The sequence below is a fragment of the Stylophora pistillata genome, chromosome 7 (genome assembly GCF_964205215.1).
Source record: "Stylophora pistillata chromosome 7, jaStyPist1.2, whole genome shotgun sequence".
Lineage (NCBI taxonomy): Eukaryota > Metazoa > Cnidaria > Anthozoa > Scleractinia > Pocilloporidae > Stylophora > Stylophora pistillata.
In genome coordinates this window covers 2,596,321-2,609,829 of record NC_142525.1, presented here as the reverse complement: position 1 = coordinate 2,609,829, position 13,509 = coordinate 2,596,321, and the positions used below count along the sequence as shown (strand labels likewise).

Genomic DNA, 13,509 nt, shown 5'->3' with positions numbered 1-13,509 from the left:
ACCACGTGACCCTTAGTGGGCAATCACTTTCCTTAAAACTGGTCCTGTAGTACAAAAATACACACCCACAAGGCTGAATTTTGCGCAAGCAATTAACCATTCTGGTGATTTTCATAGTAAACTAGCATACTGTTGAACAAATACCTAAATAGTCCAAATGTAACTCTCGCATTACTGTGTAATATCTAAGGATGGCAGAGCACTTCAAAAATTTGGGGTCAAGACTTAAACAAATGAAAATTTAGGGGGCTAGGTATTGAAAAAATAAAAAAAAGAAAAGAAAAATGTTCATAAAATCAAGAAATGGCTATGCAGTCTGTGTTAGTAAAGAAACACTAAAAGTGCACGATAGTTTGCACTGTTTAAAAAAAGTAAATCGTGTTTTATGTTGCTCCTTTTAGTGTAATCTGTTAATGTTTAGAGTGTTCGCACTTACTGCGTGTAACAAATAGCATATTACGACATTCAACTTTGTTGATATGTACACCTTTAATCTCATATATATGATTGTTATGTATACTTTGAAAATATTGAACCAAATTATCCAATGATGTCAATTCAATTAGGACACATGTACCATGAGTATCGCCTCTTCCACATAAATCTCTTGCATGAGAATCAAATACTTTAAATCCCAGATCTCCATAACAATATGCACCAACAGTAATAGACTCTATTGTTGATCAGGAAACTGGTATGATTATCAGATATTAAAGATTAGAATGCTGTTTGTAATGAAGTGCAGTAGTCGTATCCTTCTATTGTAGTTTCTTGACGAATATTTCCGATAAAACTGTCACTATATTGCAGTTCATAATCAGTATCAAACACATTTAAGTTGGTTGGTAGTTCTGATAGCATGAGAAATGACTGCATTGCTGATTGTGATAGTCTTGTGTACCACTCATTTCCAATATTCATTATTTTAAAAGATCATTTGATGAATGAATTCCATTATTATTATTATTATAAATTAAAGAGCATAAACTCATCGCAACACATTGTTTCCCTGCATTTTCTCCAAAGATGATAGTATTTCCTTGGCTACATAGTGCTGTTATTGTCTTGCTTAGATCAACATATATTGTATCATTAGGGCCAGGATTCTTCTCTATGTCATTATGTAGTTTAGACTGACAGTAATTCATTAGATGTGACAGAGTCTTATAAAAGACACTGGCCTGTTACAAGAAAACAATGATATATACCGACTAGCTTTACACTTGAAGCTTGTTAACCTTGTTAACCTTAGAGAAATAAACGCTTGGAGTGTACCACTGAGCTTCAACTTTGAAACAAAATGTTTGCTTTTAACCTTTGTGCGTTTCATATAATAATGTAACTTAGAAGACTTGGGTATATATGAACGAATTTTACGATAAACAATTCGTCTAAGCTTCCTATTTTTAATGTTAAGCGTTATAGAAATCATGTTGGTATTCTACTTGGTTCACGGTCAGCACGACCATAGGCGTATGGGCACCTTTGGACTTGGGGGGGCGGTGACTTCCTTGCCCGAAAAAAAACACGTAATGCCCGGAAAGGTAAGTGTTGAAATCGGGATGCAAATGGAGACGTTCACCATTTTCCCATCTAACGAAACTGCTATCATTGGCAGCCCCCCCCCAGCTTCCCCTCAGCAGCCCCCCCGCCCCCCGGCTCGTACGTCTATGGTCCGGTCTGGAGCTCGAACCCTCGACCTTCCGCACGGCAGTCCCGCGCTCTACCACCTGTGCTAACCCCCCATCTGAGCTAACCCTACCACCTGTGCAGCCCCCCCAGCTACCCCCCCCCCAGCAGCCCCCCCTCTAAATGATGGAGTCTTCCTGGAATGACAGTAAAATCTGAAAACAGGCCATTGCATCCAGATGTATTTCATTTGACAGCCTTTACAGAATGGACTCTTCTTTGACTTTTCTTGCATCGCAAATATTGACATACGAGAAGTCAGCAAAGGACTGAAGGTTCATATAACCCTGTAATGAAAATAAACAGCACGGTTTTTTTTTCAGAGAGGATAAAATTGGAAAGGCAATGGAAAAGTAGAGAGTAATATCTCTATGGATGATCGTAACGATCTTTGATTGTGAGAGTCGTGCGTCTGTGCAAAAGTCATGTTGGTAGGATAGTGATACGTTTTGTTGCCAATCCAAACTCTAACACAAATCCGCCAAATTCGTAATTTATCTTAGTACCGATAGCTAAGTAGAACAGTTGGAATATTTTGGAAGGTAAGTGACATCTTTTGAACCTTCTTGTGTTAAAAAGTTAAAGTTACTGTAGTAGGTTTATCATCCTTTCCCATTCTATCTTTTCCTAATATTCTCCACCATACTGTTACTGAATTATTCACTGCCAACTGAAGTTTACGGTCTTTCTCTGACAACGCAATTTTCGCGCCTGAATTATTACATTTATCATGAGTGGAAGATCTAGTTTTGTTTACAGCAAAATTTTATTCAATATACCGTTTGTTCCTTTTCAATTTTCTCCAAGGCCTCCTGCAAAATCCCAAATGTTGGTCGCTTTTTAGGATCTTCGTTCCAACAAGAAAACATGACTGAACTTCTAAAACACGAAAACGTCAAAGGTCTGTATTTAAGTATTACATGAATGAATACCATGTTATTGGTTCTAGAATTCCTAAGCAACTGCAACTTTCTTAAGTGTAGCACACAACAAATAAGAATTCCACTCATGCTTTCAGTACATGCTTGTAGGCTCCCATATTTCGGTGGCGTAAAAAAGAAGATTTTTCAAGGAAATACATGGAACAGTTCGGCAAATTCCAATGAGTTTCTCATGGTACCTTTTTAACAAATGGTAAACACCACACCGTAAATTATTGAGTTATGGATGTAAGCAGAAGGTTTCTAAGCACGAAAAAAGCGTAAGAGTAGCGCGAGGCGATAGCCGAGAGCGACTCTAGCTTGTTGGGTGCTTAACAAACCTCCCCATTGCATCCATAACTCAATAGTGCACGCTGTGGTGTTTTACCATTTGTTTTATAACATAACATTGATACAAAAGAGGTCCCTCCTATTCATTATGAAATCTAACGTGACCAGGAAAAACAAGCCTGCGGAAACTAGTCTTTGCATTTGCTCACTTTAGCAGCGTACACCTATGAGCAAATGGTGGACACTGAACTGGCCAATCACATCACGCGCTTTACTTTGGTTATGTTATCAAACGGTCTCTTAACCTCTCCTTTATCAATAGTCTAAAATTCACGATCCCCTTGTACCATTTTCAATGCATAATAGGCTTTTCAAAATCAACCGACAAGAAGGAAAATAAAACCTGAACAATCTAGGAAAGTAACACTTTTCAAGTCTTACAGTGAATATGGATTATGTTTGTACTTACAGTTCCTTATCCAGATGTTTTGGGCGCCGCATTCTAAATCCTTTCTCTAGTAATCTTGCGATGTCACGTGCCTGAATTCCCGGATAGGGCTCGCCACCTAAACGAAAGCACAAACAAGCAATCAGTAGTGTAAGACCACTTTGGTTTCTAATAAAAATGATATTGCTTTCATGCCAGAACTAGAAAGACAAAGTTATGATAACGTTTTGTTACCAATTAATAATTGGTTAAATGTCAATTGGAAAATATATTCCTGAATTATCTTTCTCCTGTGGAACAGGGTACTCATTGATATGTGGCATGCGACTGTTATTCTGTTTTGCATGTGAGACAAATATTCTGCGACACTACCTTCTGACGTCATTATACAACCTCTAGTTCTTTTAAATGCTACAAAAATTGTGCTATACCAGTAGCCACATGTAGTCTTTCACCGTCTATTTTTACCTATGAAACAAATCGATTGAGGATTCTAAATAGAGGCAACAGCTGCTGCTTATCCATAAAGATGAAAAGGGGGATCTTACATGAAACGCCCTTGATAATTTCCCAATATCTGTTTGTCACTTCCCAAATACTGAACCGTATTATACTACAAGCTGATTTTTTTTTTCTGTGAGCCTTCTCACCTAAAGTGAAAATTTCATACAAGACGATTCCATAACTCCACCTGAGGAAAGACGAATCCAATGAGTAACAGAACCACCAAACCAAATACGGACCTTTATGGCACGTAAAATGAATCTTGATATCAACAAGAGCTAAGACATACTCGAACAGAAGCAACAACACGTCACAAGTATTTCATTTTACACCATCACACCATTTGCGTTATGCAATATCGCGCCGGGCCATATTATGCATCTGTAGCTTACTTTCAACCATGCGATCAATGGCCCCGGCTATTTGGTTATTAGCATAAACGGAAAGAATTTTTTACTTAAAAACGAGTGGGTCTCTCACATTATTGATTTGATGGCATTACGTGTTACTGATCTCTTACGCAGACGTCGTTGTCCTCTACATAAATTTTGAGTGTGTATTAGCTGGCATTATAGTGAGTCGATGTCGTAATCTTGATACGTGCTTGATTAGAACAAAGCTTGAGATTACTAAATATAAAATTAAAACTTACACGTCGCTCTGAGTGGTGTAGATGCCATACGAAAGAGCCTCATAAGCTGTCCACTTCGCAGGTATCCGCCCCTAGTGTGAAGAAGACACAGGAATTTGATTTCACTTAAACTAAGAATACCCGTTTGAGAAATCAGGTCTTTCTAGCTCAATGTCCCGCACTAAGGCCAATGTGCGAGCTGATAGGACGCACTCATACACTCGTTCGTACTGTCACTGCACTAGAATCAACCGATTGGATTTTTATCGATTACCCCTGCTCTCATCGTGTAAATGTCACTCCCTTGCACATCTCTGGCCATTCCAAAATCTGTGATTTTGCAAACATTACCATTTGCAACCAGAACATTGCGGGCAGCTAAATCACGATGAACAACCTAAAGAATGAAACAAAAATGTATTTTGTTGTCAAATATTGCATCATTTGACCCCTCTTCCAAGCACTGTTAGACGCTGGTATTTAAGATTAAGGAATTTTTTTGTTGACTGAAAAACTCGGTTCTGGTTCAAAATTAACCAGCTCTGTTTCTACCCAGCTGACCAGATGTCACTCCTTCTACTTTACTGATCCTTACAATGTGCACCAGAGAGGGGAGGCAGCGAATTCAAATGGTAAGAGCATCACGCTCAAGGGTCTCTGGCTCGAATCCTTTTCTGAATACCAAATGGATTTGTTTCTTGATAGTCCAGGGTTCAGCTCCTCGATCAAGATTGTTTACAACCAACTGATCTGCCATTTTAGGTTTTTTTATTATTTTTTGTTTCATTAATGTGGGCCATGGGTTCAAAATTGTGTCTACTACTGCCAAATGTTACCCTTTATAAATAGGGCCTATTATTATCATCGTCATCACAGGATGCTTATAATCACTGAGCCAAGTATATGACTCTGATCGACTTGGAGTTCTCTGTGCAAAAAGTAATGAAGCATCTTACCAAATATAAAGGCTCATTTTTCATCCTCAGTGGATACTCAAAGTTATTTTTCACCTTATTTCTGCTGAGGAAGTTCATTCCGCTCGCAATTTGCCACGCAAACATCATCAGTTTCTTGGCGGTGACCCTAGTCAGTTTTCTACAGGTGTTGTAATACGTGTCAGGTAGACCTCGACTCTTGAGAAGATAGCCCAGCAAATCGCCGTGAGAGGCGAACTCCACAATCACTAAAGGATTAGCTGTTGTATAAGATGAATTTACATCAAAAGTTAAAGAAAGATGCTGAGTATCACGGAGTCATAAATCATTATAGATTTATGGAGACTTGCATCTTCCTTTCGGCCATTAAAGTAATTCATGGCGATGTAAAAGTGTTCAGTCCCTAACGTCATGCAATGGAAAAATTGCAGATAAAGAATGCTTAAAAGAATTTAACAAATCGGCAGTGGTTTAGTGTAGTCTGTAGACTCACGAAGCGCAGCCAAGTGAGTCTGCAAGACATTTTTTGCCACAATATCGACGTCAAACCATTCTTTCAGTGCCTGACACGTGTGTCACGTTGATAGGGCAGCATTGTCTGTGCTGACCCCTGTTGACAACGGCAAATTGGCCAATCAGATTGCGACATTACTGCCAATAGTGGTTAAAAAAAGAGGCATCGAAGGGTTCATCGAGCTTCGAACCCTTGCTTTCCAAATACCAGGTTTTAAAAGTCTTTACGTTCCCAGTGCATGTAGTTCTCGGGTAAAAAAAAAAAAGGAACTGTTTTGCAAGCTTCTAGCCTGGCTGTTCCGTTGTAAGAACAAAGGTTACACGGCTATACATATATGTGTATTTATACCAGATGTGGTGACGCAGCCAAGAAGCCTCACAACATGTCTATGGTATGGGAGTTTCTTCATGATCGATAGCTCTGACAGAAGGTCTTGTCTGTCAGACTCCCAAGCATCCTCTAAAGATAGATAGAGACTAAGATTTGTTATTCATGTGCATTCACACCAGCAAAGCGCTGATAGATACACGGTTTGATGGTTCTCTATCCCTTAAACATCCTGTTCAGACGGGGAGGGGAAAGAAGGGCAAGGATAGTCACCTGCCCAGACTTTTCACGGCAGTTATAGTAACACGGTAGGAACTGTGTACGACTTAGGGTAACTTCTCCTAACTTATGACGTCAAGAATGCTTCAAGACTAAACTCCCAAATCTAGACTTTTCGTAAATTTTGAGTGGCAACATTATCAAATATTTCCGTTATTTTGTCATATCTTTGTGAAGTCCGTATGGCAATCGATCTAGAAACTCACAGTATCTGAGTTTTACTGGGTTAGGTCGGCCTGTATGAGTAAGTATCCGACTTTTGATCATGATTTATGGACTCCTCCGTCCCTCCCACTCAGACAATAAGTACACAATATCTCCAAGGAAATGCTAGCGTTATGAACTCGCCAACCTTTTAGCATCTTCACTGCCACTACTGTCCAATTAGCATTCCCAGCAATCTGAAAAGCCAGTCCCTTAGCTACTTGTCCAAATGCTCCTTGGCCAAACACTTCACGAATTTGGAGTCTTGCTTTTGGGAACTCCCACTGGATCGAACGGGGGGCCCGCGGTAACAATGTAGGGGGGCGGGTGTCAACTTGCTCCTCTTGTTCAGCTCTTGCATCCTAATTTTCAAAATATTTAAGTTAGCAAAAAGGGAAACAACTGAGAAGTCTTTTAGACGCTTCTTCTGGTCTATACAGAATTCATCTTTTGTTTCTACAGCAGAACCTGCGTTAAGCGGTCACCCGCGGTGGTACGTTGGCCGCTTGATACCGGTTCCTGAGGCAAGGAGTATTAAACGACAAACAACGGCACTTTATGCAATAATTGACCACTTACTGTACAGAATCTCGCTCGAAAATACTACTTACTTTGATTTTAGGAGAGAAACCTGGATTAAAAGTTACTGGAAAGGTTTTGAGTTGTCTAGCTTTCAGTGACCGTTCAATAAAGGTGGAGGACAATAAAAAAAAAACACACAAAACAGGCCGTTACTAGCAAAGGGCAACTCGGACTGCCTAATTGAAGTGCAAATTACACTGACTAAGGGGGGGATAAATTCGGGTTTTTGCCGAATGACCGCTGATTAGAGTGTGACCGTTGAATACAGGTTTGACTGTATCTACATTCTTCTCTTCTTTTTAGGATTTTTTTTTAAGGATCTGGTACACTGCGTCGTGCATTCAAATTTTACAATTTTCCCTTATGTCTAACTAACGGTACATTGACCCAAGAAAACATCATAATCTCGTGCTTAATATTACAAACTGTACTTACGACTTCCTACCTCAACTTGCCCCTGCGTGTGCATCAGCCTGGGCACATCCGCCAAATCGAATTCCGTATGCCTGAAAATAACGCAGTGGTGACGTTGACAACTTGACATATTCAATCAATATTAAAAAAACCAAAGAAACATCGATCGTTTGATCAAAGTTATGGCAGATCTACAAGGTTATCATTTGGCTATTTTCGACCAGCAGTATAAATAATAAGCAGTAGCGGTAACTAGTCTGTAATAATTATCCTCAAAGAAAGCCGTGTATACAGGTTATTCGTCTGAAAAGTTGGCAAGATTAAGGATGAGAATATGGGTTCTCCACTTTAGCGTAGAAGCTCTGTAGATCTCAGCCAGCAAAATCTCAGCTTTTCTGAGCAAACACTCTGACTGAATAAATCAAAGAGAAGTGTCTACAAGCCATTCAGTTAAAAATGATTGGAAAGTAATATAAAAGGTTTGCATAGTCAAATCCCCAAAATGTAACAGTAACCTGTTGCAAATACTGGGGTTGCCAGCGTTTCTAACTAGTACACCCTTACTAAGTATATGAAGTACAAATGTAAAATTACACGTTACGTTCTACCTCTGACCTGTCGTGACTGACTTAAAGTCTTTATCAAATACTGTGGCACTCTTGAACAATCTTACCTCTGGTTAACTCCTCGATCTGAAATAATCATTGCACCAACAACAGTCAACCGAAATAAAGGAAGGAAAGAGGAAGAAAAAGACCATAAGAAGAGAAACAGTTATTGATTTTCACAAACAAAGATATCCATTAAGTGTCCAATCAACCGTATTAGATCTCAAAACTACAGCTCTTTATAAAGCTTTACTCTGTCCCCCCTCCCCCTCCCCCAAAAAAAGAAAAACAGAGACAAAGACTGATACTACTTAGATAAAGTGCCACATTTTGCCTGAAAGCCAGCCCTCTTGGAAATTATGATGAAACAGAATTAAAGTTCTGTATAGTGACAAAAATATTAGACGATTGCTAACAAAAGAAATAGCTGCAACTGAAACTTGAAACTAAAAATAAGATCTTGCTGGCAACATACTTGCTCTTATTATATCGTTATCACAACCCTGATTCAGGTAATGATGGAAATAAAAAGCAAATTTCAAGAAATACCAGAATTAAAGTAAATTTACCTTTTTCATATCCTCTTTTCTTTATTTTCCTGCAGAGCCCAACAATGATTACTGAAAGGGCGGCAATTGCAATTGTGGAGGAAATCGCAACAATCATTAGGATGGCAAAATGGTCTTTCTTTTTGGAACGAGGAAGATCACCTTCGTCTGACCGCTTTGGACTCACTGTCTTAACTAAAATGAAAGAGATAAGATAAAATTGAGATCTTCAGCTTGCTACGCTTCTGTGGTCTGATTCACGTTTCACGTGATCTGATCACTTGTCCTCCAGGGAGGACATGTGACTTTCTCTGACAATACTTGCCACCGGTTTCATAGTTGTCAATTGGAAAAGTTCAACATGACCTTTTTACTGCAAACGGCAAACTTGCTATTTTTTTTATAAAAGGTTTATTTGTCCAACCTTCGGTCGAAAAATGGGCGACATCAGTCTTATCTTCATCCAGGGTTGAAGTAGTTCTTGTGCTTGTCGACAGCATAATAGCTAGAAGAAAAAAAAAGCAAAAAGGAATAAACCTGACAACCAAAAGTGAACAAAAACGCAGGAAAAGTAACATCCTGTATAGCACAATTTTGCCGCGGTTGTTGAGAAGAGTTTTATATGATATAAAGTTTGGCAAAGTTATCCCATAATTCTTGATATTAAAATGGATAAGCAAAAATTATAATTTTTTTCTTGGGCCAAAAATATCATATTTTGATATGGGAATACCAATTCAATGGATGGGTGTCACTGTTCTTGCTAAAAACTCCTTTGATCACAGATATATACAGAGGATTTCGCTGTATCAAAAAATATAAATGTCAACACCTTTTATTTCTCAAAATATATGATATTTTACTCACTCATACCTTTGCTTTTAGACTGCGTATCAGATTGAGTAAGTGAGGGTTTGAAAGTTGACCTAGCTAAACATTAAGAGAAAATATAAACCTATTAGGTAAACCTCTTACCAGCCGACAAAAATACCTCGATCTTTTCAACAATAATCAAGTTACAAGTAATTTCAATAGGGAATTATTTTCCAAATAACAATAGTTATAATAATGTATTAACTAGTATTAATAAATATAAGCAGAATAACATGTACCAGAAACCATATAATCATAATCTCCGGAATTAAACGTATGTAATATAAATTTACTGCGCAAAACCGTTTCAGAATCGAAAGATTAACCAAACATGTCCAAACATTTTCTTCAAACTCGCCCGCTTATTTATATTATGTTTTCTATTCCTTAAATGGCCATATACGGTCATTTTTTAGATCTATCGTTATCGCACTTGATCCGCTTTTAGAGCCTGGACGCCGCCATTTTAAATTTTGCTGAGCATCCTGTCCGCTTGCCTATGACGTAAAAGTCTTATTACTCTCTTTTCCATCTTTTTGTTAGATAGAGCGTACCTCTCCCTTATCGAGGTGTTCCTATATACTAATAATTACCTGTCAGAGTGACTAACAAATTCGAATGTTTCCGCACCACCACTCTACTTGAACCGTTTCCAATGGGAAGTAAAACCTTCCAAGAAAGTTGATACCACTGGGCATCTGAGATCCTTATTTCTTCAATCACAAAGGACATCTTTCCCTGACTCACTACGCCTGTCCACTTAACTCGTCCGACGTATCGGATTGATTTCGTTAGATCAATCCAGAACGAGTCAGGGCTGTAAAACATTATTGCAATTCGCGTCCTGTTTACTACCGTATGTAACTTAAGCGACCACGCTAGCATTTCTATTGGAAGGTTCCCTCCAACACGACATGACCATTTTAGCGTGACACTGGAACCTAAGGTTGTTTCAACATTTTTTCCATCAAGTGGCTTCATGTATATTTCAGTGTTGGAATCGTTGATTAACCCTGAAATTAGAATTGAAAAAAAAAAACATTTTGAATGCTAATGCACATACAGAATCGTCGAGCAAGTGACATAGCATTTACAGAAATAATCTTCAATGGATGAGGTCAGTCACACATGAATGCTCTATAAGAACGCCGCTATTAAACAGAAAGCATCAAGTCGGCGAGGAGTGTTCGTTAAAATTGCACGTTCTATCTGTTTACCCATGTAATAAGACCTAATAACCCACTTGGAATGTTAGAGGAACACAAGAAAAGTTTGTAAATCACGAGCCGCATGCGAGTAATTCACAAACTATTCCAACTTTTTATTTGGTTAAACAATGGTTAAACTTTGTTTAAATTACCGACCCCTGAGTTGAGGTACTACTCCAAAATCCTTTCCTTCTGGAAATTTTAAGATTAAAATTCTCCATGGTGAAACTTAATTTCGTTTATGCTAAGGTACTTATGGAAATAAGGTAACACCTAGTCAATTTTGAGCGAGATATGACGGCTAGTTGTCAGTTGTTAAGGAGTATAATGACGTTATGGACACCAATTAGAATTCTGTTTTCAGGAAAGGACACTCCTAGGATAGTAGCAAGGATAGTAGTAAGATCAGAAACAATCTAATTTTTTAGCACAATTGGCAATAATGTCGCAATCTGATAGGTCAATTTTCCGTTATCGATGAGAGCACAGACTGCTGCTTGCGTCAACGTGTCACACAATGGTCACGCACTGAAAGAATCGTTTTATATGAGCAAAAAACAAAGATTATTTTGCCAATCAGGTGTGAAGAAGCCATCCAGTAAAGTCGATTCCGCAATCAAACGCCTGATAAGCGAAGTATACTATTTGGAAAGGATTAAACTGTTTTGATTGGGGCATCTCACAAGTATTTGATATTTGTTCAACTGTTGCTTCAGACGATTCCGCAGGATTTCCTGTTGTCACTAACGTTATGAGTTTACGATATTTCTACTCAATGTTTACTCTTACAATCTAAGTGTCACTTAAATGGACAGGAAGGAATGGTCTTTTTTTTTCCCTTCTTTTGTTTTTCTTTGTGTTTTTTTTTTTGTTTGTTTCATTAAAAGTCCTATTGAAAGAGGGGCCCAGCTAGCATTATCACGACAAACTGATTACAAGCTCTCGCAAAGAAAAACCTACTTTCACCAAAAGTGATGAGCTCCTGCTGTCGCCGATCTCAATTTATGGGCAAGCTCTCACTCAATTTTTTCACAAACTCAATAACAAAATGCAAACGAGCAAAAAAAAAAAAAAGGTTATTTTGCCAAAGGCCATCCTGTCCATCCGATTAGACATTCAAACGCCTGATAAGCGAAGTATCGTATTCGGAAAAGAATTAAACTGTTTTGACTGGGGCATCTCACAAGTTGACAAAAGTTGAATTGCGCACACCCAGATAATCTATTCGATATTTGTTCAACTGTTGCAAAATTGAACTTAAAACGATTCCGCAGGATTTCCTGTTGTCACTAATGTTATGAGGTTATGATGTTACTGGTCGTTTTCCTCTAAATATACACCTACTGCTGAAGGAAATCGAATCTGTGATCTGAAAGAACAGGAAGTCGCTAGATAATGGAAAGTGAAAGCAACTAGGTGTGGCATCTTGAATAATTCACAGTCGCTTGGCCATACTTGGATGAAAACAACAATATTTTGTCTGTTACTTCACGTTTTTCAGGCTTGCGAAAAACATTTCCACGAATTTTTGCCAAAGAACAAGTATTCTTAGCAATATATGCCCCCTTCTTTGACTAAAAAAAAATTTACCTTTCATTCTTTCGTTCGTACACACGGACTTTGTTTTGTCTCTCTGCTGAGAGCTTCTCTTAATTAAAGACTATTTTAAATAACTTCCAAGGTACTGAGAATTCAATACAAAGGAGCCACCTTTGTGCTTGTGCAAATACTTCAGTGTATATAAGCCTATGATAGTGTTGGTACTTATTTGCGTGATTCTCAGAACCAATTTCCTGCTTTTGTCCTTTAATCCTGCTCGAGCTACTTAGAAACAAAGTCAAAAGCTAATTTTGAATGCGCTCAGTTTGTTAAAAGACAAACCAAAAGTGTGTACAGATATGTATTTTCTCCAAGGAAATTCTTCGAGAAAGATGAAGGCAAAGTGTTGCTTGATGGAGCTGATCCTCCAGTGCCGTCCTTGACAAGATTTTCAGTGAGCCTCGTTATGAACAGTTAGCCATGCGCGTTTACATAACTGAGTACATTTGAGAACTAAAGCAATGAATTGTTTTTACCTACCTGAACATTTAACGGAAGCCAGGTGCAGAAACATACAAACCAAGACATAATAGACGATGATACGAAAGACCATCTTGACCATCCTAGCTGAGACTACGTTCCTTGGTTGAGTTGTTTGAAATCAGTTTACAAGATATTTGAGGTGGCGCTAAGCTTATGTACAAATGGAAGTTCTTGTGCCCATTCCCTCGCCGCCAGTATTCCTAAAATTACCTTGAGGGCGCGTTCAAATTTTCAGGGAAACCGGGTTGCTTTAGGTTGTCATCAGAAGTATTTGGAACAAAGGAAAGAGCGTTACAGAGACGAAACAGCTCATGCGGAAATAAAACAAGTAAATTGTTGCCGAAAGAATAAGTCGTGTGAGGTAATTGAACCATAAACAAGCAGGAAATAAAGACCGCGAGTAAATTTATCCACGGGTAGCTTGGACATTGTTCAACAATTTCAAATCTTCT

General features: G+C 38.4%; 1 protein-coding gene across 1 annotated transcript; it reads right to left on the bottom strand.

The window, feature by feature from the left end:
- Nucleotides 1-464: 464 nt before the first annotated feature.
- LOC111329741 (uncharacterized) lies at nt 465-13,319 on the bottom strand. The gene is made up of 16 exons (XM_022934502.2): nt 13,055-13,319; nt 10,361-10,780; nt 9,768-9,824; nt 9,319-9,399; nt 8,916-9,089; nt 8,412-8,430; nt 7,770-7,830; nt 6,891-7,104; nt 6,281-6,391; nt 5,494-5,678; nt 4,758-4,880; nt 4,505-4,575; nt 3,999-4,039; nt 3,370-3,466; nt 2,469-2,568; nt 465-1,976 (listed from the first exon to the last, which is right to left on the bottom strand). Exons 1-16 carry the CDS (start codon nt 13,134-13,136, stop codon nt 1,890-1,892), a joined length of 1,923 nt encoding a protein of 640 aa, XP_022790237.2. The 5' UTR covers nt 13,137-13,319; the 3' UTR covers nt 465-1,889.
- Nucleotides 13,320-13,509: the final 190 nt, after the last annotated feature.